Below are 27,571 nucleotides of genomic sequence, written 5' to 3' on the forward strand. Positions count from 1 at the left end.
GCTCCATTTAGAAAGCATTTTTTAAGCATGATCATGGGATATTGACATGATATGGTGGTTGCTTTATTGAACCACTGTGGATCTTTAGTGTGGGTGTATTCTTAAGTTTTATACGTTCGGTAACTAATAGCTTAATCTGTGCTTTATCTTAAGATCTCTAAATTTAAAAAATATCCATTTGCCTGCTCTGAAAATAATTAGATCTCTGGTAAAGCTTAAGTTTACATAAGATTGTCAAATTTATCTTGTAGTAGCTGTATGAATGGATCCAGTGTTCGTGTGCTGGAAACTTGGTCCAAAGCCCTCCCATTAATAGTTCTTTTCCATTTATAAAAACCCAGCTTTATCTCTTGCATAATTGTTTGTTGATTTTTGCTGCACTGGGAAATTCTGTTTTATTTTAATTTAAAAAAAAATATATATATATATATAAAATATATATCTAGTTTTGCTTGGAATTGTGCTTGGACCACAAAATTCAGGTGTCTGAAGTAGATCCCTTTCCGATTTCAGTCAGAAATCAAAATTTGCCACCTTGCTCAGCAGATCATTTAATTCATTCTGGAAAGGTAGCTTTGTCTAGAGCCTGGAGCAATTATATTTGATTCTGTTTCCCACAGAAGGCAAAATGCAAATCGAGTGTTGCTGCATTGCATATGATGCATAGGGTTCTTAGTGCTGTGGATCTTATAGTGCTTGTATTGCCATGTGACTGCCATAGCACAACTGGGAATAAAATAATTGCATATGCAGTTGTTTGAAACTCTCAAATCTCACTTATAGCTGCTGGAACTTCTCTTTAAGGCTGGGGAGGATCCTAGATGATGGAAAAATTATATTGTGGCCTGTGGCAAAAATAGCACCATCAGAGGTGTGAAAATATCTTGCAACCCTGGAATTCATGCCAGCTGAAGGTGTTAGACAAACCACCTCTTTAAGGCCTTGCTACTTTTGGAGATAACAGCAGTAGCTCATTAACCTTGTAATATTGGACATTTGTAATTTTTTTAAAAGTATGATTACATAGAAAATGCTCCACATTCTGGATGGGGCTGGCAACCACTTTGTACATTTTATAATAGAACTAGATGTTTTTATCATTGCCTTTTGGACACAATTGCTTTAAGGATTTTACAATAACAGTGGTGCACTGTGTTGGCAATACCTCTGGACAAAAAGAATATTAAAACCAGGAGTTTTAAGAGTTTAAAGAATAGTGCATAGATTGGAATTTTTCACTTGGTTAGATGGAAATTGGTGATTCATGCTTCCCACTCCATGGTAGGTATTTTAGCAGGGGTCCTAATATGTACGATCTCATTGATTAGTGTTATCAGATATACTGAATGATAATTCAGGGTGATATTCTTGCTTGTGGCTGAGAAATGATTGGCCTGAAAATTACTCATAATTTCTAATTGTCTTATTTGTTCAAGTTGTGACTGTTGTACCTATAGCACGTTTGTTAGAAATTGAGTACATACATGTATAGTTTCATTGAAATGTCATCGGTATTGTGCAGTAATTTTTGCATCTTAACATTGTAAAAGCTGAAACCAAAGTCTTCTAGTTCTGCTTCTTCTGGGAAAAGTGTTTATAATCTCCTTCAACTTGCTACTGTGATAACAGTATATTGATATTAAAGTCCTGATATTAAAGTCCTGATTTTAACTAGAAGTGCAAATCAAGGAGTGGGTGGAGTTTCACAATAAAAACATCAAACCCTCTTTCCAGAGCTTAGCAGTGTGAGGTCCAGGGACTATTATACCTGGGGCCTCACCTGCCTGCCTGAAACTAGCTGTAAGTGTCAAATGGGCAGGAGCAGAAATTTGGGTTGATGCAGACAGATGTATGTCATGGGGATTGGGTTTCGGGACAGGATGCAGAGCCTTGAGCAGAGATAGCTTGTGGGGTCTGGGGAAGATTGCTGCTAGTCTTGACTCCACAATGAAAACATTAAACCAAAATTGTTTCTCTTCTGGCCTCAGGTATTCTTGCTGTTTTAAGTTGGTGGGAAAAGCATAATGGCTTCCCTTCTTAGGCTATAGTTAAATTTGTAGTTGTAGGCCTGTGATATTGGGCATATATAGAGGGGCATCCATTTAGCTTCAGGTGGGCTTCATGGCAGTTAAAATGGTAGATGGCAGGATCAGTGTAGAATGTTGATATGTAAGTCATCTGGTCAATTTTAATTGCCCACTCATCTGCTTTCCATTTAAATGGACAGGCTTAAAATCATTCTTAACATTGTTAGAGCAGTTGAAGCATTAGGGATTGCATGTGTTTTGTTTAGCCTGAGTCAGTTCCAAATAAAAAGCTTCATTTTTGATAATTGAATCCTGCATTTTTACAGCTGTATTGTAACTTCAAATATCATTACTCAGTAGTGGTTCATATTGGGAATAGTGTAGGACAGAGTAGTTGAGGTAGAAGATTGGCTGTAATCTTATTGAATGATAGAGTAGGCTTGAATGGCCTACTCCTATTCATTATGAATCTTAAAAGAGGAAGGTAAGTTCTTTGAACAATAGAATAATTTGTCTTTGACCACCTTGAGCATTGTTAAATCCAAAGTATATTGTACTTGTTACTTATGCTGGGTGACAAGCAAAATTGCCCGTGCACAGTAGCAGCCTGTAGCTTTGCAGCACTTCAAACCTGCATGAGGTTACGTATGTGGTCTGAATTTCATGCAAAGTTTATTTAGTAATTGATGGCAGTAGAACTCTATATAGCTGAGACATCTTAGCTCATTCATAAAGGGGCCACACTTTATGCAGCCAGAGGATATCTCCATAAATTGTTTTGCGAACTACTTAGATTGACAGGAGAATGCTGTTCCAGCCAAATTATTGCTAAGCAGATTGCAAAGACTGGACTTAATTGAGGTTGTGATTCAGTGAAATAAATAAATTGAGTGACTTATAACCTGGGTGGAAGAAGCAACTAAAGTATCCAGTTGAAGGAAGAGTATAAATTTTCTGCATAGAACATTGTGTTTTGAATGCAAACTAATTTTTTTCAATCTGTACTGTTGTTGTGACTACTCAATATTGTGAAACATTGTTAAAACATAGTACTATAGGGAAGGTTGCCGGGGGCGGGGGGGGACAACGACACGTTAAGAGGTATATGCTTTTTTTTCTGCAGTTAAAGTATAGTCTAACTTTTTTGTTTGAGCAGTGGCTTCCATTTTGAGCAAATATTTTGACATGCCCTAACATTAATGTGAAATTTAACTGTGAAAATAAAGTTGCACAAGACAAATAGAATAAAAACAGAAACTGCTGGCAATGCAGTCTAGCAGCATCTGTGGAGAGAGATACAGTTAATGTTTCAGGTCTGTGACAGTTCATCAGAACTGAAAAAAGTTAGACATGTACATTTTTGAGCAAGTGAAAGTGCTATTCCAGGATGCATTGTATAAATTTGGGTACTGGAAGATTAACAAAAGAAATCGGGGAAAAATTACTGAGTTTCCAAATTTATCCAAGATTCTTATTAATTTCGACTACTTTAATAATGATTACTGGATCAGAGAGTATGAAAGCCTCTCCAAAAACTCCCAAAATTGAGTTTGGAATGACTGAAGTTCAATTATAGCTACATTTAGTACTGTAAAAGGGATGCTTCTAAAATACTTAGTGCATTGTTAAATGTCTGGACATTAACTAGCTACTTTTAAATTGTATTTGTTAAAAGCGTTCATGAAACAATCTTCAGACAGGAAATTACCAAATTGATAATTGTAATCGCAATGCACTGATCCATAATTCACTTCTTCTAATCATCACTAGACCAGGGACAAGCTGATCCTTGAAGAAGTATTGCTCTTCTCTCCGACAGGATTTCCGTATCTCTCTTTTACCTTGTTCACCTTCATTGCTTTCCATCTCTCTCCTGGTGTTTGACAAGGTGTTTACTCCTTAGATAATATCACCACCTTCAACACCTCTTTGTCCTTTTGCCTATGACATCTTTTGGCTATCTCCATCTATCACTGGCCCTCTATCCAGCTCTACCTGTCCCACCCCCGCCCACCTTAAATCAGGTATATTTCACCTCTTTTCTATTTTTACTTAGTTCCGTTGAAGAGTCATACAGACTTGAAACGTTAACTGTGTTCCTTTCCGTAGAAGCTGCCAGACCTGCTGAGTTTTTCCAAGTATTTTTATTTTTGTTTTGGATTGCCAGCATCCGCAGTTTTTTGCTTTTATCTTGATTCTTATGCCATTGTTCAAAGAGCCTATATTAATCCTTAACTTCCCCTGAAAGTAGACAGAGTGCCCAGTTCACCAGGGGAAATATTTTTACTTTGGCTGTGTTTTCTAATGATACTGTGCATTGACAATACACTTGCAGTAATTTCCTTACAACACAGAAGATGAGGCAGTGTCCAACAGCGTATTGAAAGCACAATCGTGAGATAAGGAATTACACATCAAATGTGCACAATTTCTTGTAAGTCTAGATAATGTTAGAAAGAGTGGAAATCTAAGTACCAGCATAACCAATATAAACCTTGAATCCGTGTCCATGGTTAATGCTTTTCTGCCTTCTGACTGGCATTGAGGTAAAGTACACTTTACAATCAATTAAGTAAAACATTTTTTTAAAAAAACAAGGTACCTAATATCTTGGTGCTTCAGAAACAGTTGTCCAGAAATGCAAAATTTGCAGCACTTTTGGAAAGGGTTACTTACATGTTAACTCAAAATATGCATGATGTGTGCCGTGGTGTTATCTAATGCACTAATTCCTGGGCAATTTTCCTGGGAATGTGTTTAGAACAATGTGTAACTGATTCCATACTGACCTCAGAACTCCCAAGCTGCAGAAGTTACTCTTTCGAATGGAGCAAGTGACAAGACTGATGACAAACTGCAACCAATTCAAAATGAGCACCTATTGGCCACTTTTGTTAAATATAGGGGGAAGCACATTGTACTTTGGAAATATTTCCATTTATTTTAATGAAACGCTGTAGTTACATAATTTAAGCATTTAGCATGCTCTCCTGTTTTTTAAGAACCGAGAATACGTGGGGAAATGCTCTTTACGTGCATTATTTTGTTGTCTTCAAGTGAAAATTTCATTGTTCCTTATTTGAGGGTAATAAAGTATCTCAGTTAAAGCACACATTGAGTAGGTACACCTTTAAATCAATCAAAGATAAATAAGATTGTTTCTTGTAACTGGCTGGACATTGAGATTACAGTCTTTTGCATCAGGGAAAAAGAGCACTTCATATGCTTGAATTCAGAGATAAGGTAGGAGCAGGGATTTGGAAGCCGCTGCCGTCCTATAAAGGCATTTTATTTTATTGTTTATGATCTTTAAACTGAGTTAAGACTAGGCTATAGTATCAAATACCCAATAGCACTAGTCATCAAGAAATAGATAAATATGGAGCACTTGTTTTGCATCATATACTCTCCAGTGGTTTGACAGGAGAATAATAAGGATAATCAGGAAATATTGGTTTAAAAGCTAATTAATGTATTTTATAAAAGATTTTAAGCTACACAATTTACATTTTTATTCCTATATCTTCCATGCCCCCCACACTTTCAACAGCAGAGCTATACTTCAACTAAATGTTTCTACAGTAGATTTTCCACATATGGTGTCTAACTGGAATATTTACAAGGTTTCTTTCGGTATAACCCTGTGCATGTAATTAATTCTGAATGGAAAAATGATAGCACCAATGGAGATTGCAGTCTTTCTAAAATGGTACTTCCAATGAGAAAAACATCGTTATCTTTGCCACTGAACTAGCTGTAGGTTACTGAAGGAATACCAGTCCTTCTGGTGATAATCATCATGTGAACAGTGTGACTTCCAGGCAGACTGGATCCAGCAAGGTGTTCTTCATCTGCATTAAATGTTTCTAGTTGAATGTGAACACACTCCATATTCCACTTGTATAACAATGCTTCGATTGACCAGTCAGCACTGGAAGAGAAATTTAGGAGTTAAAATAAAGGAAAATTCTTACAGCAAGGCAATACATATTTCTTATAAACCCAAGTTTTTTTTTCCACATTTGTTTGAATATAATGAAGTTAAAAGGGATAGTAAGATTTCAAGTGTAATATATTGGATAGAGTTCACGATCAGAATAGTTAAGATCAGGCATAATATCCAATTGGTCTGTGTTATGATAGGAATAGTGGAAGTTGATCCGGATAGAGTTTAGGGTATGGTCCTTGGACAATAGATCATGTGCAATAAAAGGTACAGATATTTAAGATTTGAGTACAGTTCTAATACAGCTAAAAATTGTTTTATCAGCAAAAATGAGCATTTAAAGTGTTGCGTATTCCACATGAGTAACCAGTTACTAGCTTAATTACAACAGTCAGTTTTTTAGTAAATAAAATTAAGAAAAACCTGGCATGTCAACAAGGGATTCACCCTATTTATTCTCCAATTCAATGCCTCAGCTGAATATAGCACTGCCTTGACTGGGCAGTCATTCAACTAGTTTTGTTTAAATATAAATGCAGTCAATCTACGAAAAATTTCAGCCTGTTGTGATGAACCATTTATTCTCTTACGTTTACAATATCATCTAGGAGTTCAACATAATTAATCAGCATCTAACACAATTGTCTTACTGAATCTTTCTTGTTAGTTGTCTTAGATGGACAAATTGAGAATTACAAATAAATAGATCTAAGGGGGGAATATCACAAAATTACAATATTTTGGTTTGGTCACACATCTGCAATAAAAACACTTATTTGTGCAAACTGGCTACTATTATTGCCTACCTTACTACAGTGAGCAAGTACCATACTTCAACAGTACTTGATTTCTTGTTAAATGTTATGAGGATATGGAAAGCAGTGTAAAAATAAAAGTTCTAGGGTGACAGATCTCCAACAGAGTTGATGAATGATAAGTTATGAAGCTTATTGCATTTAAGCCACAGCTAGACAGCCGATATTTCCTTATAACAGATGAGCTGACAATGAATGATGGAATTAGCACATGAAGGGAAGAATGAATGCTGATGCCAGGCAAGACTGGCAGGCCTCAATTCCATAAATCTTGAAGCTGCTTTATTAGGTTGGAATAATCATCAACTCAAAATTATATTTGGCAATAGTGTTTCAGTCAAACATACAGAAAGTTCTTTTTGATTTATTCATTCATGGGATGTGGGTATCGCTGGTGATTGCCCATCCCTAATTGCTCTTGAGTGGGTGATGGGAAGCCACCTTGAACCACTGCAGTCCATGTGGTGTAGATATACCCACAGTGCTGTTAGGGAGTTCCAGGACTTTGACCAAGCAATAGTGAAGGAACAGCGATATAGTTCCAAGTCAGGATGATGTGTGGCTTGGAGGGGAACTTCAAGGTGGTGGCGTTCCCGTGCATCTGCTGCCCTTGTCCTTCTAGGTGGTAGAGGTCACGGGTTTGGAAGATGCTGTCAAAAAGTAGCCTTGGTGACTTGCTGCAGTGCATTTTATAGATGGTACGTGCTGCTACCACTGCGTGTTGGTGATGGAAGGAGTGACTGATGGGGTACCAATCAAGCAGGCTGCTTTGTCCTGGATGGTGTTGAACTTTGAGTGTTGTTGGAGCTGCACTCATCCAGGCATTAAAAATATTGTTCAGGTGCTTACAGTAATTAAAAACTCACCTGCGTTCCTGATAAGTGGTCCAGAAAAGCACATGTGGATTTTTTTGCATGAGGTAAAAAACAGTTGTTAATATATCCTCGAAGTCTATAAAAAAATCAATTAAAGAGGACACTTAAAAGGGGTGCTGAATGACATACAGTAATAAGTCATCACAAGGTGCAGTTTCACATTGGATTTTATGGAAAATTTAATTACATTTCAGGAAAAAAAAGACATAAAAGCAAAAGTACTAAAGGTAATAATGCTCATCACTCAAATCTACTCATTATTCAGCCGGTCTGGCAGCATCTATAGAGAGAAAGTTTCAGGTCGATGATCTTTCATCTGATATACACAGATGCTGCCAAACCTACTGAGTATTACCAGCATTTTGAGTTTTTATATCAGATTTGAAGCATCTACAGTGTTTTAATTTTGTGCTCCAGCTATTCAGCTTGTTGACATGAGTATCTGTGCCTTGGAGGCCAAGAACATCACTGGTTCAATCACCAGTTTCTGCTGAATGAGCTTATTCCAATTTTCACATCTTTAGGACAAAAAAACATTGATACTATATTATGAAAGTTTTTAGTATGTCTATTTGTAAGGGACTCAAATGCCCTCTTAGTGTCCATGACCTGCATCCAATTAAACAACACTATATAATTAACACAGATTTGGTCCTCTCTGAATTACATTAGTTTATTAAATATTTCTCCTCTTAACTTAAATGCATTTATATCATTTCTAATCTCATCTTCCTTTCTCATGTGAACCAGGTCCACCTTCCTGGTAAATACTGAAGCAAAATAACTTGAATATTTCTGCCATTTCATTATTGCTGTCTGTGATTTTCATTGAACATCCTTTAGTGACCTAATTCTCATCCCAACTTACTTTTTATTTGTGTGCCTGTAGAATATTTTACTATTTTGTTTTGTAATTCTTGATAATTGAATTTCATTGTTCCTCTGCCTTACTAACTGTATTTTTTTTTACTTCCCTGCTTGTCTCTTCATATTCTCCCTGTCTCCCTTTCCATACCATCATTTTTTCCCTCATGTCTTTATTCACTTATGGTGACTCATTAGTGTTTATTTATTGCTTTTTGGAAAAATATATTCTGCAAGACTCTGTTGGACACCATTTTAAACGTCTCTTATTACTGTACTGAACGATAGTTTGCCAATATTGTCCATTTTGAGAGAGGGTAGAAAACAAACTTCTTTTCAATGTTCAAATTCCGCATCGGCTGTTTCCTTGCCACCTTTTCCTTCAAACACCTTCAGTCATCTCTCCTAACTATCCTAACGTAACTTGGCATGTTTCTTTTCATCCCTCTGTAAAACCCAAGGAATATTTTTGTGTGTTAAAGGCACAGCATAAATGCACATTATTCTTTGTCTTTGTAGGCACTCATTCGAAATGAAGATGACTTACTTCCATTCTGGTTCAATGGGTTCTGAAATGGCTGATAAGTCCAATGTGCAATCTGCAGACTCTACCATGTGTGGGGCGGGTGGTGCTTGGGTAGCTGAGGTTTGTGCGCTCCGCCATCAGACTTGTCTCCCTTCTTCAATATAGTCACGATCACAGCTTCCCAGCATGTGCTCCTCTTCCCAAATGAGGGATATGAGGTTGTGAAGAACCTGCCAGGAATGTATCTGTGTTTCAGAATTTCAGCAGGGATTCCATCTGTTCCAGGGACTTTGCTGTTTTTCAGTTTTCTAATGGCTTTATCAACTTCGCTCCAGATGCACGTTCCCAACCAAATCTCTGTGTTTGGTGCCTTCCCGAATGAGCAATGGTCACAAGCTAGGGTCTCCCATGAGTTGACGGGTATGATTGACCTCTTCATGGAGGATTTGAGGACATTCTTAAAATGTTTCTGCTGTTCTCAGGGATTCTCTTGCTACGATCAAGTTCCGAGAAGAGCAGTTGCTTCAGGATTCTAGTGTAAGGCATATGAATGACATGTCTTGCCCAGCAGAGTTGGTTTTGAGTAATTAGTGTCTTGATGCTGGGCAAGTTGGCTTTGGAGAGAGCTACTGTTGGTCCGCCTTTCTTGGACGATCTTGCGAAGACACAACCAGTGATAGTTATCCAGTGCTTTGAGGTGCCTGCTGTAGGTTGTCCATGTCTCCAAAACATATAGAAGCTTAGGGATCATTGCTGCCCGATTAAACCATGACCTTAATCTCGGGTTTGAGATCCTGGTCCTTAAATACTCTTTTCCTCAATTGGCCGAAGACTTTGCTGGCACATCGGAGGCAATGACAAATTTTGTCTGCCTTTGTTGAGAGTAGGCTCCCAAGGTATGGAAAATGGTTCACCTTTACCAGGATCTTGCCGTTGAACTTAATTGATGGGGTGGGGGAGAAGTGTTTTGCTGTGGGAGCTGGTTGGAAGAGGATCTTAGTTTTCCAAGCATTATGCTTCGAAAAAGGAGTCAATAATGACCTGGAGCTCAGTTTCTGAGTGAGCACTAATACAAGCACCATCTGCATACTGAAGTTCTATGACTGAGGTTGGAGTGATTTTGGTTTTTGATTGATGGCAACGTAGGTCGAAACAGTTTCCTGTCCTGTAGATTGTCTTCACAGCTGTGGATAATTTGCTGGAGGTGAGATGCAGTGTTTCAGTGAGATAAATGGAGGAGAAAGTTGGTGTAATGACACAGCCTTGTTTGACCCCAGTTTTCTATAGGCTATGGGCCTAGTGCTGGAAAATGGAATTTATATAGATTCTTCTTTTCCCACCTATTTCCATTATTTTTAAATCTAAAACTAAAACTTTTTTAGTCTTTCCACCCCACCCCCACTAGAGCTGTACCTTGAGTATCCTGTCTTCCATTCTTAATTAGCACTTTTCTCAGACAATATCACCACCTTCAACACCTCTTTGATCCTTTTGTCTGTGACATCTTTTGATTATCTGCTCCTATCACTGCTTGCTTATCTCCACAATCACCACACCCTCAACTTCTTTTTCCCCCCGCCCCCCCACCTTAGACCAGCTTATATTTCACTTTTCTCCTAACTATACTCAGTTCTGCCGAAGGGTCATGAAGACCCGAAACGTTAACTGATTTCTTCTCCACCGATGCTGCCAGACCTGCTGATTTTTTCCAGGTAATTCTGTTTTTGTTTAGAATAGTTAGGTACTTGTTTGACCGGCACAGACTCGATGGGCCAAAGGGCCTTTTTCTGTGTTGTAGATCTCTATGACTCTACACAGGGTTTGTGGCGGTTTCATTGGTGATGATCATAGCTTGTACATCATGGCAGAGTAGACGGAGGATAGTGACAAATTTCAGAGGGCAGTCAAATTTGAGGAGGATACTCCTTAAGCCTTCGTGGTTGACACAGTCAAAGGCTTTTGTGAGATAGAAAAAATTGGTGCTTTTCCTTGCATTTTTCTTGAATTTGCCATGCAATGAGGATCTTGTCCATCATGTCTCTCAAAGCACGAAAAATCACACTGTGACTTTGGAAGGAGTTCCTTGGCACTGGGAGGAGGCATTTGAGCAGGATGCTTGCAGGTTGACGGAGACGGTACATTGCATAAAGCGGTGATTGGTCCAGCAGTCATCAGTACCTGTCATGGTGCAGGTGCATGTTGTTAAAGTCAATGCAGTTATAAGGGGCAGACAGGAAAGTGGAGTTGAGACCACAACCATATCAGCCATGATCTTACTGAATGGTGGAGCAGGCTCGAAGGGTCAAATGGCCTACTCCTGCTCCTAAGACTATGTTCCAGTTAACCATGAAGAGAAGCGTAACTTCCTATTGAAATTAATAATGCTCCATCATGTTACTGAACACCCAAGTTATAGACAGTGAAATCCTTTGTGTCTTTTGCCTCCAGGACAAATATATCAGCAGTTAAAATTATTCAGTCAGTAGAAAATATAAAGACAAGCAGAAATACAGAACTGGTTTTGCAAAATTTAAATCTTTACCTTTAGGCTCATAAAACACATCAGAACCCAGAATGATGTCTATCTGTGGTAACAGCACTAGATCAGGAGATATTTGCCCCCAGGTTAAACCGATGACAGACACATCCTCAAGGTTATTAATCTGGCAACTTAGGCGGCAGTTATCCAAGCAATTCTGAATCTCTGCACCATCCGATAAAATCACTCTACCGCCACATTTTGCTGCCACTATCCCAGGTAGGCTTGCACCAGCTCCAATCTGAAAACACAAAATTAATTCCTGCACCATTCCTTATTGATATATAATATGTAATGATTTGAAAACAATAAGATTCAATTTTCTGTGATTTAAAAGTATTGCAGCTTTTTATTTACAACTGAATCAAATCTTTTGCAAATGTCAATTAACCTAACGGTGAGCAAGAGTTGACAAAAAATGCAAGAGTAATAGGACTAATCTTTACACTATCAAAACTTCAATAAAAGGTAAAATTGTACTTTCAATTTTAAAAATTCTGATGTAACCTTGCTTGAATGTTGGATAAAGATGTTTCAAAAATTCAACTGGCACACTTAAAAAAAATGCCAACAGGTTATACTTATTTTTATTCTTTTTGCAAGACTGGCTTAGAATTTGTCAGGTTTGATAACTTTTTGGTAGAAACTTAACCTAATTTTCCTTATGTAGTTGTCATTTTTAAAAGGGATTTCAGTCTTGATCAGCAGCGAGCACACCTATCCTCTTATGAAGCAAAATGCACATGGAATTCTCTAACAAATGTATCCTAATTTATCCCAGACGTTTCCACCTATTTTCTGTCTGTTTTTGAAATACTACTTTTATTATCAAAATCAAGTTAATTTATTTTACCTCTAAAATGGTCTTTCCTCTTACTGTATTTCTGTAAAACCATACGTATTGTGCTAGAACCACAGCACATGGCCAAATGTACATACCATATTGGGGATCCAGTACCTGAGGAAGCAACAACAACTTGCATTTAAATAGCACCTTTAACATGGTAAAACATCCCAAGACACTTCACAGGAACTTAATCAGACAAAAATTAATGAACCATAAAGAAAAACATTTTGATGACAGGTTATCAACTTGAAATGCTAACTCTCTCTCTTCACAGGTACTGCCTAACTTGCTGAGTATTTGCAGGTTGGAGACCAGATGTACCCCAGAAAATGCACTACAGGACCCCTTGGAAGTTCCAATGCAAGGACTTCGTGGGAATTGCCCAGGAAGTTTGAACTCCCTGCTCTCTGGGACACTCCAAAAAACTGGGTTAGAGTCGGGAACTTCAGACAGTTCCGACTTACTTATCTGGGTAGTTGCCCAAGAAATGTTAGAATAAAACCCAGTCTCAATCACCTGGGTAACTATACAACTGACCTTCCCCAATCACTCACACTGAAGCCCCTGACCAGGCCTGGGTAGACCCCCGCCCCCATGACCCCTCCTGACCCAACTACACACACACCCATCTGCCACCCTACCCCCAACCCAACTACCACCCTACCTAGTTGCCCACCTGCCACCCTATCACCCTTGCCATCCTACCTAGCTGCACCCAATCACCCCTATCATCCTACCCCCTAATTTACATTCTCTCCATAGCTTTTCAAAGAAGCTTTGGGACATTTAAATATTTTACTTACAGAATATGACAACTAGTGCCATAAAAAGGGTGCGTGGTTTCTGCACTGATTCTCAAAGGTAACTGTATTTTTTTTGTCTGATCAGGGTCAGAAATAGGGGTTCAGACCCTAGATGCAAGATTCAGGCCTAGGACTGGTGATCAAACATTTGGTCAAAGACCTAGTTTTTAAACAGCATCTTAGGTGGAGAGGCACAGATGTTTGTAGAGGGAGTTCCAGAGCTTAGGGCCTGAACAGTTGAAGCAACAGCTGCCAACGAGGGCCAGAGAATTGGGGATGCATGAGGCCAGATTTGGAGAAGGGAGTTTTCGGAGAATTTTGGGAAGTTACAGAAATACAGATGGAATCGATGGCTAGGCAATGGGTCAGTGATCTCCAAGAATAACTGTAGGGACAGGAAATAAAGCCATTGCAGGAGATTCTCTGGATAGGTAAGCTCCAACTAGACTGGTAAGCTAGGAACCAGGTGAGAGTAGTCCCACTTCACTGGGCAATGGAGGAGAGACATTGAAGGAGAAACAGTGCGGTCAAACGTGTCAAAGACTGAAGATAGGTCAAGAGGAATTGTGCATCAGTCACTGCGGATGTAAGTTGTAGCTTTAGTTAAGACATTTCAGTAGAGAATCAGGTGATGGGGTCTACTCGGGTCTGGTCAGGGGCTTCAGTGAGAGTGATTGGGGAAGGTCAGCTGTATAGTTACCCAAGTGATATAGAGTAGGTTTTATTCTGTTTAACATTTCCTGGGCAGCCATTAGAGCTGTGGCAATGTCAGAAACTAGATTGGAGAGATTCAAACATGACGTTATGGGAGGTGCCATCATGTTCAAGAGCTTTGAAAAGACATGTTGGAGATAGGGGAGAAGACAAAGGATCGTTCTTCTCAATTCTGTTTATGGGATCTTGTATGAAAATTGTCTTTACTTACACAAACAGTGCTTCAAAACAAATGAACTATCTTGGCCAGCCGTGATTTAATATTAACATTCTCACCTGAGTCAGAAAATTATTGGATTCAAACCCAACTCTAGAAACTTGACAATATTGACAGTACTGAGGTGCTGCATTATCTCTGACGCTGTCTTTCAGGTGAGATGTTAAAACCAAATCCCCATCTACCCTCTCAGGGTATAGAAGATCCCACAGCATTCTTTAATGAGGAGGGGAGAGGACAGAATATTAAGTCCAAGCAGGTTGGTTCAGAAAGTCACATTACTGTATCCTTCACTTGTTTTTCTTCATTGAACTATCTTTCACACGTAGCAACAAGTTTTACAGTACGTCCATCAATGAATAGCAGCAATTCATAATTAGTCCAGGATTCAATGGTGACTTTCAAAAGGAAATTAGATAAATTCTTGGAGGAAGAAAAATTGCAGGAACATGGGGAAAGAGCAAGGGAGTGGGACTAACTGAATTGCTCTTCAAAAGAGTTGGTGCAGATTCGATGGGTTGAATGACCTTTTGTAGGGTAGTATTCCATGATTCATTCCCCAGTTCTTGTTTATTATACAGATTGCTTAACTTTAAAAAAAAATTCATGGAATTAATTATACAAAATCACAAATAAAATGTAGATGATATCCAGGTGGGATTGTATTACCTTTTTGGATCAATATGTAACCTAAATTAGGAACTAAACACATTTTAAATAATAATACAGGAATGCTAAATGATTCATTAAGCAATACAGTACAATTTTATTTTCATTTGTGAAGCTGACTGGAATCTACTTAAGGAAACAAAAATCAGATTACATGGCCAGACATTTGGTTTCCTTCGTATGTATTGCTGATAGAAATGACGTGGGAATAGCCTTATGATTTGATCTGTTGCAGGAATATGTTATTCAGTAACGTTATAACATTGCATCTTTCAGGAAATTCTGTTGTCAAAATAAAATAATTTTATTTATCCAATTGCCAGTTTTGATGTTGCACTCTCATAAATCAACAAAAAAAACAGCATTCACTCAGAGGAACAATATGTCGTACGATGATTCTAAAATGGGAAAGCTATGTAATGGGCTCCTTTGATGGATCAGTGGTAACTGCATCCTATGATACAAAACCAGTAAAATAACGAGGAGAGGAAGAAGTTGAGAAATGGTTCTCAAATAAAGTCAGCATTCTTTCAGGGAATTTATTTTCCCCTCCCCAACCGCATATTGCCCAGAATGAATGTTTTTGTCTTTTTTCCTGTCTGAAAACACAAACCAAGCAGCGTGCCCATCTCCACTTCCCATCATCCATCCATCTGCGACATCCTCCCTTACCATAGAAAAACAGATCAAAGAAATCTCATACACAAATCCACATCCAGTCACTCTATGCCACAGGATGTTTGAGCACCATCTAGTCAACTCTCAAATGTTTAAGATTGCCACCTTTGTGAACTCTAAAACTGAAGAATAGCTTATTGCACCAGTTTCAATGATGCACTTCATTAATGAGACAGACAAGGACACATTCTAATAAAGAAAGCCAATGATTACAGTTGTGACAGCCAATTACATGTTTCACAATACAGTCAACTTTAATATTTTTGAAGATGAAGGCACCAGGAACACAGATAATTCAATGCTGCTAAATAAAATTAACTAAAAGGGAAAAATGAAAACTTCACCAAACTTAAAATCATTGAAGTGTTAGCTCAGAATATGTGGTTTATGACTTTTTTTTAAAGAGACAGCATTTAACTGATAGACATGGGTAAGAATTAAGTTACTGATGAAGGTAAAATGCTCTAAATTCTTATGTTCAGGTACAGTGCTGAAGCTTCCTCAGCACAAGCAAAAATACTTCATTGGGGTGGATATCATCAGCAGCTGCTCCTTTTGTTAGGGTCATTGGAAATTGCAGATTATAGCAAAAACTGACTTCATAATTTCACAAAATTGGAATATTATTGTGAACAAAAACAGAATTACCTGGAAAAACTCAGCAGGTCTGGCAGCATCGGCAGAGAAGAAATCAGTTAACGTTTTGAGCCTTCATGGCCCTTCGGCAGAACTGAAGCATAGTTAGGAGAAAGGAGAAATATAAACTGGTTTAAGGTGGGGGGGGGGGGGGGGGGGCGCGAAGAGAGAAGTTGAGGGTGTGGTGATTGTGGAGATAAGCAAGCCGTGATAGGAGCAGATAATCAAAAGATGTCACAGACAAAAGGATCAAAGAGGTGTTGAAGGTGGTGATATTTGTCTAAGAAAAGTGCTAATTAAGAATGGAAGACAGGATACTAGAGCTGTACTTTGCTTTACCCCACTAGAGCTGTACTTTGAGTATCCTGTCTTCCATTCTTAATTAGCACTTTTCTTAGACAAATATCACCACCTTCAACACCTCTTTGATCCTTTTGTCTGTGACATCTTTTGATTATCTGCTCCTATCACGGCTTGCTTATCTCCACAATCACCACACCCTCAACTTCTCTCTTCCCCCCCCGCTCCCCCCCCACCTTAAACCAGTTTATATTTCTCCTTTCTCCTAACTATGCTTCAGTTCTGCCGAAGGGCCATGAAGGCTCGAAACGTTAACTGATTTCTTCTCCGCCGATGCTGCCAGACCTGCTGAGTTTTTCCAGGTAATTCTGTTTTTGTTTTGGATTTCCAGCATCCGCAGTAGCTTTCAGCATATTATTGTGAATATTGTATTAGCAATCTCCATTGCTAAATTTCATTAACAGCCAACTTTATCAATTCACACAGTAACATTCTTCTCCTTCAACATTCTCCGCTAACAGACATTTACCTCTCCCCCTTCCCTACAGTATAAGCCTCCCTATCCCCCGAATTTGTACACAGTAAGTAGTCAGTGCTGCTCTGGAGATCTGCTGCAAAACTGCTGGGATTAAGAATTCTCACTTTCAGCACTGCTGTCTCAGGAAAATGCAATGCAACATGTTCACCACCAAGTCCCATCTGAGTTACACGACATCCTGATTTGGAAATATATAATGGTTCCTTCATTACACCAAGTCAAAACCCTGAAACTTCTTACCTAATGGTATTATGGGAACACTTACACCATATAGACTACAGCATTTAAGGGGGTAGCTCACCAACCACCTTCTCAGTGGCAATAAATGCCAACCTTGCCAGAACCCAAGAATTATTAAGGAAATGGTGGAAGCCAGAAATAGCAGTAGTGAATAAGATCAGAAGCAAAGCAAGAACTCAACTGCAATTAAGTTGCAATATTGAACTGAATTGCAATATTGGTCATAGGAATATACTTTAAATGAATTTGAAACTTTTAATTTACAAAGAGGAAACAACTTGTATTTATATATCACCTTTCATAACTTCAAGATGTTCCAAAGTACTTCACAGCCGGAGAAGTATATTTGAACATATGAATTAGGAGCACGAGTAGACCACTCAGCACTTTGAACCTGTTCTGCCATCCAATAAGATCATGGTTGATCCGATTGTAACCTCAACCCCACATTCCCGCCATCCCCGATAACCTTTCACCTCCTGCTCATTAACAATCTATCTAGCTCTAGGTAATGACTGTTTTTAGCTTAGATACCATGCTAGTCAAAATTCAGGCAGCAAGGTCCCACAAACAGCAATGAAATAAATGGCTGAAAATCTATTTTACTGAGTTGTTTGAGGGATAAATTTTGACCTGAACTCTCTTGCTCTTCTTCAAATAGTGCTATATGATCTTTCACCTCCTCACGAGAGGGCAAATAGGGCTTTGATTTATTATTGCATACCAAAAATTAGACCTCTGACAATGCAGCTTTTGCTCAGTTTGAAATGCAGCCTAGATTAGGTGTTCAAATCTAGAATTGGGCTTGAACTTATGCCTTCCGATTTTTAAAAATTACTCTTGTGGCACGTGGGTGCCGCTGGCTAGGCCAGCATTTTTATTGCCTATACCTTAGATTTAGAGGTAATAGTGCTAACACTCTGCCAAGATTAATATCTTGTCACATCTAAAAATTTCAAACATGCAGGTACAGCAAGCAATTAAGGCAGGAAATGGTATTTTGGCCTTTATTAGAAGAGAATTTGAGTATTGAAGTAAAGATATCTTACTGCAATCATATAGAGACTTGGTGAGACAACACTTGAGTAATGTGTGGAGTTTTGTTCTCCTTACCCAAGGAAAGATATACTTGCCATAGTAGTAATACAACAAAGATTCACCAGACTAATTCCTTGGATGGATGGATTTTCCTATGAGGAAAAATTAAATAGGCTGGGCTTTTATCGTTGAGAGTTTAGAAGAATGAGAGGTGATTTCATTCAAACATACACAAGTCTTACAGGGCTCGATAGGGTAGATGAAGGAAGGATGTGTCCCCTGGCTAAGGGCCCTAGAGCCAGGGGGCCACAGTCTCAGAATATGGGGCAGGCCATTTAGGACTGAGAAGAGGAGAAATTTCTTCACTCAGAGGATGGTGAATCTTTGGAATTCTCTGTCTCAGAGGGCTGTGGAAGTTCAATTGTTGAGTATGTTCAAGACTGGTTTTGATAGATTTCTCCATATTAAAAACATCAAGGGATGTGGGGATAGTGTGAGAAAATGGTACTGAAGTAGAAAAATCGCGATCTCATTGAATGGCGGAGCAGGCTCAAAGGTCTACTCCTGCCCCTATTTCTTATGTAAAACATGTAATGCAACAAAACACCGATGGCAGTGACGGTTCAGGGATGAAAATCTACTTTTATATAGTATCTTTCACAGGACATTCTAAAGCATTTTATAACCAACGAATTGTTTTTCTAACACGAGTAGCATGTTGACAAGGGCAGACGCCAAATTGCACAAACGGCATGAGATATATGGCCAATTGGTCCGTTTTGGGGGAACTTAAACTAGGAGACCACGCCTGTCTTCAAGAATGGATCGTTTTACATCCATTAAAACAGGGGGGGGGGGCGGGGGACACCGTGGTGCCTTGGCTTAACATCTCATCTGAAAGAGTCTCAACGATGCAGCAACTTCCCCGGGACAACAATGAATTCAACCCTCGGTCCCTCGACTGTGTCTACATACACTGCAGCTCTCAACACTCTCCCTGCTCAATCAGAAAGGTCACTGCCAACATTTCCCAGCTCCAAAACAAGCCCACTGGAGGGGTTTGGGGGAAACACAGGTGGTGAACGGCACATGTCGAGAGGCAGTTTGAATTGGCGCTGACAGCAGCGGGCAGCCCTTCCATTGGTTTATTTTCCCAAAGGCTGGCTCAAGGCCTCCAATGAGGGGGGGAGAAAAGGCGCTCGAATTAACCGAGAAAACCACGATTTGAATTGGTCTTTCTCTTATCTAAGCAACCGACACAGCGCTTTAATCTCATTTCTACAAGAAGCCAGTCAGCCACCTCGGGGACAGAGACCTCCAGCCGCTCAGCACCATCTCTCGGCCGCTCGTCCACAAACACGAAGCGTTTCGCCGGCGGCAGGCCGCTCATGACGTCGGCGACATGAACTCTGACCTCGCCGACGTCCGCTGACGCAGGGGGAGGGGCGGGGCAGGGCGGGGGCGCGGCCTCGGCGCCGTAAAAGTGACTCAGAACCCCCAGATTTACCACCTAAAGATAAAAAAAATCAAATTACGGCGGATGCCGGGAATCTGAAATGAAAACAAAAAAGCTGCTGCAAAAACCTCAAGCAGGTCGGTGGAGGGAAAGACAAGAGGGCAAAGCTCCGAGTCCGTATATGACTCTTCTTCGGAGCATTCAGATTCACCAATCGGGCGCAGCTTCCGCCGCGGGCCGGCCACTCGGTGACGGGCGGGCGGGCCGGACTTCCTCTCTGCGGTTTGATTGACAGGTCGGTGCGGGGAGAGGGTGAAGATTCTGGAAAGCTTTCCCTCCCTCCCCCCTCCCCCTCTCCCCTTCGACAGCCTGTAACCCAGACCCCGGGGTGGGGGCAGCGGCTGGCGGAGCCGGCTTTAATAGCGCAGGAGGCAGTGGTTCTGAGTTTAGGAAATGAATCACAAAGCTAAGAAACGAATAAAAGAAGCAAAGCGCAGTGCTCGCCCCGAGTTAAGGGATTCTTACGACTGGACTAAACACAACTACCATGAAACTTTCTCTTTATCCTTGAGCACTGTCAAGGTAAGGAGCGTCAGGGACCGGGGCCGCCTCACAGCCCCGGGGTCCCACTCACACTCACCCAGCACGTCCCGCACGTACACACTCTCGGCACGGCGCCATCGAGCTGTCCCTCAGCCCCTAGTCAGAGAGCGGGAATGGTGGGGTGGGGGGGGACCTACACAAGGTGGCCTGCTGGTGGCTTTGATTCTCCCAATCCCTCCCCCTCCCGGCATTGGGAAGAGGTGTTGCTTTGGAGGGAACGGCCGGGTTGGGTTCACTTGGTGAGGGAGTGGGGGGGGGAGATTGATTTGGCGGGCACTGAGGGTGTAAATCTGGGCTGGAAGCAGGCCGGAGGGGAGGGAAGGGGGGGCACTTTGGACAGGGCAGTTCTGGAGGATGAGATGGGCTGCGGTTACTCGGCAGTCGGTCCAAGGCAGAATTCCCGTTGTGGTCACCAGGGAGCCGCCGCCGCAGTGGTTATTATTGGAGACAGCTCTTGGAGAAAGAGTTTTTGAGATGTGGGACTTGAGGCTGTATCCCCTCCTGGGAAGAAACATAAAATTAAGAGCAAAATGCTCCGGATGTTGGAAATCTGAAATAGAGTGCTGGAAATACCCATCAGGTCTTAAAAGAGTCATATTGGACTCAAAACGTGAACTCATTTCTCCACACACGCTGCCAGACCTGCTGAGTATTTCCAGCACTTTCTGTTGTTCTTAGGGAAGAAATAAAGTTTGGGTTCTTTCTGGGGAAACAAAGGAAAAACTGGAGTTGGTTGGGCCCAGGTCTTGTGGAGAAAATGAGTCTGGAAAAATAACCTTAAATGGAAGGCAGTTTCAGTAGGGAAGCAAAGGAATCAGGGTTGTGGCCTCACCAGGGATACAGTAGCATCCAATCCCTAGTGACAAACTTCAGTGTTCAATTACAACATGATTACTTTTGTGAGTGAGTTTATGATTTTCACATTAATGGCTGCTGACTACGTGGGTTAACCCTCCCTTTTCAAAATCAGTGATTTCTCTTGTCGCACTGAGTCTGATACTACCTTATAATTTGCTACATAGATGTAGATATTTGCTGTAAAGGGAGCATTGTTTGTTTGTGTTACTGCAAGTCAAAAGTCAACACACTGAACTGCCTTGTGTATAGTGTGGCAGCGGTAATAACCTACTTATTCAGTGTCTATTTTGATGCTTATTTTAATCTATCCAATAAAAGAGCTGACTTATTGGCTAGTGTCGTTTTACACCATGTGACTTTTCAGCCATACTTAAAAATAGTCATGACTCAGAAGATCCTTGGAATGGATGGAATTAATTCAGTATCACAGAATCATGCTTTCTCAACCGTCAGTTTGTCCAAATGTACACAAAATCTTTAAACTGGAGAACTAATTTGGCAATAAGTATTAAAATAAAGCTCAACAGTCTGTTCAGTTCAAATTCCATTCTTAAGACTCGAGACTGTTACTTCTGCCTTCTGCTATTACAGCCCCCTTCTTGCCCTGTTCGTGCTTCCCAATGCTGATTGCTTCAGCTTTGCCGATTATAACCACTCTCCACACCTCTGTTCACTTGCAAACAAGGCCCTTGCCAGCTGTGACCATACTGTGAATAATGGCCTTGAAAGGAACTTGGTGTCAATGCCTTGTCCCTTACTGAAGCCTTCCCAGGTCGCTATGCCTTCCACCACCACCCCTGCTGAAACCGTTGTCATCATTCTGATCAAATTCCTCTTTGCTCTGTCCAATTATTCCCTTGGCGCCTTCTCTTCCTTTTGAGCACTTTACTTTATTCTGTCTTTCTTGCCGGTGTTTTTAAATCCTCATTAGCTGCTGCCCACCAAAGCCTCCTTGTGAGTTTCACACTCACAGTCCCTCTTCCTTGATCCTTGCATTGAACAACTTCTCAGTCTTTGTGATTTGAACATCCACCTTAACTCATCTTGCCCTCTCTTTGACCTCAGTGCCATCCTGCACTCCTTAAATATCTCAACTCAAATTTGAATCTTTTGTTGGGGGGATTCATCAGATTCTCCGAGATTGACGTCAGAATTGTTCAGAACGTAGCGGATCTCACCGTCCTACCCGTGGCCCCCCTCAGACTTGCCATTTCACATGTCTACTTTTCCCATTGGCTTGATCACAAGTAGGGTCATCTTTGAACTCTTCCTTGTGTCCTGCACCACTCATGTCCCCCTTCCAGTCCCACTTTCTTCTGCATGCATCCCTGGAAAAATCTCCCCCCAACTCACTTTTTACAGAACTTTCAAATAATTCTACAGAGGCTATAGAGCTCTAAGATTCAGAGGAATCTGGGTGTCCTAGTTCATGAATTGCAAAAACTTAGTATGCAGGTACATCAAGAAATTAGGAAAGCTGATAGAATGTTGTCATTTATTGTGAGAGGGTTGAATACAAAAGGAGGGAGGTTATGCTTCAGTTGTACAAGGCATGGGTGAGACCACATCTGGAGTACTGTGTATAGTATTGGTCTCTTATTTAAGGAAGGATGTAAATGAGTCAGAAGTAGTTTAGAGAAGGTTTGCTAGACTAATACCAGGAATGGGCAGGTTGTCTTATGAGGAAAGGTTGGACAGTCTAGGCTCAAATCCACTGGAGTTCAGAAGAGTAAGAGGCAACTTGATTGAAACATACAAGATCCTGAGGGGTCATACGAATTAGGAGCAGGAGTAGCCCCCTGGAGCCTGCTCCGCCATTCAATAAGATCATGGCTGATCCGAATGTAACCTCAACCCCACATTCCTGCCTACCCCAATAACCTTTCACCCCCTTGTTAATCAAGAATCTATCTAGCTCTGCCTCAAAACTATTCAAAGACTCTGCTTCCACCGCCTTTTGATGGAGAGTGTTCCAAAGACTCTCAGCCCTCTGAGAGAAAAGATTTCTCCTCATCTCTGTCTTAAATGAGCGACCCCTTATTTTTAAACAGTGGCCCCTAGTTCTAGATTCTCCCACAGGAGAAAACATCCTCTCCACATCCACTCTGTCAAGACCCCTCAGGATGGCAGATAATTTAAACCAATATTTTGCATCGGTCTTCATGGTGGAGGACACTATAAACATCCCAAAGATATCAGATAAGCAAGGAGCTAATGGGAGGAAAGATCTTGTAACAGTCTGTATCACGAGGGACAAAGTAATTGACAAACTAATGAGACTAAAGGCAAACAAGTCGCCAGGACCTGATGGCCTGCATCCAAGGGTTTTAAAGGAAGTGGCTGCAGAGATAGTAGAGGCCATGGTCGAAATATTTCAGAACTCATTGGATTCTGGGAGAGTCCAGGCGGATTGGAAAAACGCTAATGTGATGCCCCTGTTCAAGAAGGGAGGGAGACAAAAAGCAGGAAACTATAGGCCAGTCAGCCTAACATCTGTCATTGGGAAAATGCTAGAGTCCATTATTAAGGAAGAAATAGGACATTTAGAAAAGCTTGACGCAATCAAACAGAGTCAGCATGGTTTTGTGAAAGGGAAATCATGTTTGACAAATTTGCAAGAGTTCTTTGAGGATATAACAAGCAGAGTTGATAAAGGGGAACTGGTAGATGTAGTGTATTTGGATTTCTAGAAGGGATTCAATAAGGTGCCACATAAAAGGTTATTGCACAAAATAGGAGCTCACGGTATGGGGGTAATGTATCAGCATGGATTGAGGATTGGTTAACACAGAAGACAGAGTGTCGAGATTAATGGGTCTTTTTCAGGTTGGAAAAACGTAACTAATGAAATGCCACAAGGATCAGTCCTAGGGCCTCAATTATTTACTATCTATATTAATGACTTGGATGAGGGGGCAGAGTGTAATGTATCCAAATTTGCTGACGATATAAAAATGGGTGGGTGGGCATGTTATGATGAGGACATAAGGAATCTGCAAGGGGATATAGATAGGTTGAGTGAGTGGGCAAAAACTTGGCAGATGCAGTTTAATGTGAGGTCATGCACTTTGGTAGGAAGTATCAAAAGGCAGACTATTATTTAAATGGAGAGAGACTCCAAAAAAGTGCAGCACAGAGGGATCTGAGTGTTCTTGTGCATGAAACACAAAAAGTTAGTATGCAGGTGCAGCAAGTAATTAAGAAGGCAAATGGAATTTTGGCCTGTATTGCTAGGAGGTTGGAGTTTAAAAATAGGGAAGTCTTGTTACAACTGTGTTGGTGAGGCCACACCTGGAGTACTGTTAACAGTTTTGGTCCCCTTATTTAATAAAGGACATGCTGGCATTGGAGGCAGTTCAAAAGAGATTCACTAGGCTGATTCCTGGGATGAAGGGATTGACTTATCAAGAGCAGCTGAACAGGTTAGGTCTTTATTCATTAGAGTTTAGAAGAATGAGGGGTGATCTTATTGAAACGTATAAGGCTCTGAGGAGGCTTAACAAGGTTCCCTCCACTAGGAGGGAAATTTTGAACTAGGGGACATAGTTACAGAATAAGGCGACACTCATTTAAAACTGAGATGCGAAGGAATTTCCTCTCTGAAGGTAGTGAATGTCTGGAATTCTCTACCCCAGAGAGTTGTGGAGGTTAGATCACTGAAAGTATTTAAAGAGGAGGTAGATAGATCTTTGAAATATTGGGGAGTTGAGGGCTATGAGGAGCTGACACGAAAGAGGAGTTGAGGCCTGGGGTAGATCAGCCACGATCTTATTGAATGGTGGGGCAGGCTTGAGGGGCCGAATGGTCTACTCCTCCTATTTCTTCTGTTCTTATATTCTAAGGTTTCAATTAAGTCACCTCTTAATCTTCTAAATTCCAGTGGATACAAGCCTAACCTGTCCAGCCTTTCCTCATAAGACAAAGTGCCCATTCCTGGTATTAGACTAGTAAACCCTCTCTGAAGTGCCTCTAATGCATTTACATTTTTTCTTTAATAAGGAGACTGTACACAATACTCCAAATGTGGTCTCACCAATGCCCTGTACAACTGAAGCATAACCTCCCTACGTTTGTAATCAATTCCCCTGTCAATAAATGATAACATTCTGTTAGCTTTCCTAATTACCTGCTGTAACTACATACTAACCTTTTGTGATTCATGTACCGGGGCACCCAGACCCACAGAGCACTGCAATCTCTCACCATTTAGATAATAAGCTTCCTTTTTATTCTTCTTGCCAAAACGAACAATTTCACATTTGCCCACCTTATACTCCATTTGCCAGATCTTGGCAATTTACTTAACCTATTGATGACACTTTGTAGCCTCCATATGTTTTCTTCTCAGTTTACTTTCCTACCTATCTTTGTGTCATCAGCAAGTTTAGCAACCATTCCTTCTGTCCCTTCAGCCAAGTCATTTATATAAATTGTAAAAAGTTGAGGCCTCAGCACTGATCCCTGTGGCACACCACTCGTCACATCCTGCCAACCAGAAAAAGATCCATTTATGCCAACTCTTTGCTTCCTGTGATCTAGCCAATCTTTTAGCCATGCCAATATGTTACCCCTACACCATGATGAGCTTTTATTTTCTGCGATAACCTTTGATGTGGCACTTTATCAAATGCCTTCTGGAAATCTAAGTACAGTACATCCACTGGTTCCCCTTTTATCCACAGCAGATGTGATTCCTTCAAAGAACTCCAATAAATTGCTTAAACATGATTTCCCTTTTACAAAACCATGTTGACTCTGCCTGATTGCCTTGAATTTTTCTAGGTGCCCTGCTATAACATCTTTAACAAAAGCTTCTAACATTCTTCCCTATGACAATCTAATGGAACCTTCCCTGAATCTAGGAAATTGTGGAAAATTAAAACCAGTGCATCAACTATCTCACTCGCCACTTATTTCAAGACCTTAGGGTGAAATCCATCCAGACCTGGGTATTTGTCAACCCGCAGCCCCAACAATTTGCTCAATACCCCATCCCTTGTGATTGTAATTTTCCTGAGTTCCTTCCTCCCTTCTGTTTCCTGATTTACGGCTATTTTCGGGATGTTACTTGTGTCCTCTATAGTGAAGACCGAAGCAAAATATCTGTTTAATTCGTCCGCTGTCTCCCTGCTTTCCATTATCAGTTCCCCAGATGCACTCTGTGGGACCAATGCTCACTTTGCTAACTCTTTTCTTATTTAAATATCTATAGAAACTCCTACTATCCGCCTTTATGTTACTAGTTAGCTTTCTCTCATACTCTAATTTTTCTCTCCTTATTAATCTTTTTGTCATTCTTTGCTGTCCTTTATATTCTTTACAATCTTCTGACATGCCACCCATCTTTGTGTAATTATATGTTTTTTCTTTAAGTTTGATACCGTCTTTAACTTTTTTAGTTAACCAAGGATGGTGGGCCCTCCCCCTGGAATTTCTCTTCCTCATTGGAATGTATACTGCGTATTCTGAAATATCTCTTTAAATGTCTGCCACTGAACATATCCCTTGACATATCCCTCAATCTCATCTGCCAGTTCATGTTAGCTAGCTCTACTTTCATGCCCTCATAATTGCCCTTATTTAAGTTTAAAATACCAGTCTTGGATGCACTCGTTTTTCCCTCAAAATGACTGTAAAATTCAATCATATTATGACCTTCACAGAGTAGATGTGGAAAGGATGTTTCCTCTTATGGGGAAATCCCAAACTAGGGATCACTGTTTAAAAATAAATGGTTGCCCATTTAAGACAGATAAGAAAATGTTTCTCTCAGAGGGTCATGAGTCTTTGGAGCTCTTTTCCTTGAAAGACAATGGAAGCAGGATTTTTGAATATTATTAAGGCAGAGGTAGATAGATTCTTGATAAGCAAGGGGCTGAAAGGTTATCGGGAGCAGGTAGGAATGTGGAGTTGTGGTTACAAGCAGATCAGCCATGATCTTATTGAATGGCGGAGTGGGCTTATGGGGCCGAGTGGCCTACTCTTGCTCCTAATTCGTATGTTCGTATGATCTGATTGGAAGTGCTATAGCACCACTACTACCAGGAGGCGGTAATTATGCCTGAATCAATATCTCTTTGTAGTTTCTCTTCCATTGCCCTTCAAATGCTGTGTGAACTCTAATTGTCAATGGACTCTTTTGTGCTCAGGACCCTATTTCCACTAATTTCCTTTCCTAGCCCCCAAGCTACAATACCTCTCTTCCAGCTAAGTGGGGTGTCCCTTGTATGGTTCTACTCTTTCCTATCCAGCTGTCGCCAGGGAATCTTCTGCAATGTCTCCTCTTCCTGCTTATGCACCGTTAGCTCTGGAGCCCCACAGGGATCTATCTTTGGCCTATTTTTATCCATCATCTACATCCTTCTGCTTGGGAACAACATTC

The 27,571-nt window shown here is 40.5% G+C and overlaps 2 protein-coding genes across 8 annotated transcripts in view; one reads left to right on the top strand and one right to left on the bottom strand.

The window, feature by feature from the left end:
• Window positions 1-1,492: 1,492 nt before the first annotated feature.
• On the bottom strand, window positions 1,493-20,502 carry mettl23 (methyltransferase 23, arginine). 6 transcript variants are annotated; one of them, XM_078570950.1, is made up of 5 exons: window positions 20,369-20,502; window positions 12,446-12,550; window positions 11,596-11,833; window positions 7,655-7,739; window positions 1,493-5,958 (listed from the first exon to the last, which is right to left on the bottom strand). In XM_078570950.1, the coding sequence occupies exons 2-5, from the start codon at window positions 12,527-12,529 to the stop codon at window positions 5,778-5,780; spliced, it is 588 nt and encodes a 195-aa protein (XP_078427076.1). In that variant the 5' UTR covers window positions 12,530-12,550; window positions 20,369-20,502; the 3' UTR covers window positions 1,493-5,777. The 6 variants fall into 6 exon arrangements, with proteins under 6 accessions (XP_078427076.1, XP_078427074.1, XP_078427078.1 ...); XM_078570948.1 differs by lacking the exon at window positions 20,369-20,502 and adding an exon at window positions 19,573-19,717; XM_078570952.1 differs by lacking the exon at window positions 20,369-20,502 and adding an exon at window positions 19,573-19,708 and having other exon boundaries at window positions 12,532-12,550.
• The window catches only part of jmjd6 (jumonji domain containing 6, arginine demethylase and lysine hydroxylase), a 40,683-nt gene continuing 32,814 nt past the window's right edge, over window positions 19,703-27,571 (top strand). Inside the window, exon 1 of one of the 2 annotated variants that reach the window (XM_078570939.1) lies at window positions 19,703-20,310. In XM_078570939.1, the coding sequence (XP_078427065.1) occupies window positions 20,182-20,310 (129 nt within the window). In that variant the 5' untranslated portion in view covers window positions 19,703-20,181. The remainder of the gene's footprint in view (window positions 20,311-27,571) is intronic. The other variant, XM_078570940.1, reaches the window with a different exon arrangement.

Source organism: Cetorhinus maximus, chromosome 24 (genome assembly GCF_964194155.1).
Source record: "Cetorhinus maximus chromosome 24, sCetMax3.hap1.1, whole genome shotgun sequence".
In the NCBI taxonomy this organism is placed as follows: Eukaryota; Metazoa; Chordata; class Chondrichthyes; order Lamniformes; family Cetorhinidae; genus Cetorhinus; species Cetorhinus maximus.

Coding starts and splice junctions, on each gene's coding strand:
- mettl23 (XM_078570947.1), bottom strand. CDS start 14,388: ATGCTGTGGGATCTTCTATACCCTGAGAGGGTAGATGGGGATTTGGTT. Junction 11,834..12,445: donor GAGGAAAGACCATTTTAGAG/GTAAAATAAATT, acceptor TTGTGTTTTCAG/ATTGGAGCTGGTGCAAGCCT. Junction 5,959..7,654: donor ACCACTTATCAGGAACGCAG/GTGAGTTTTTAA, acceptor TTTCTCTTCCAG/TGCTGACTGGTCAATCGAAG.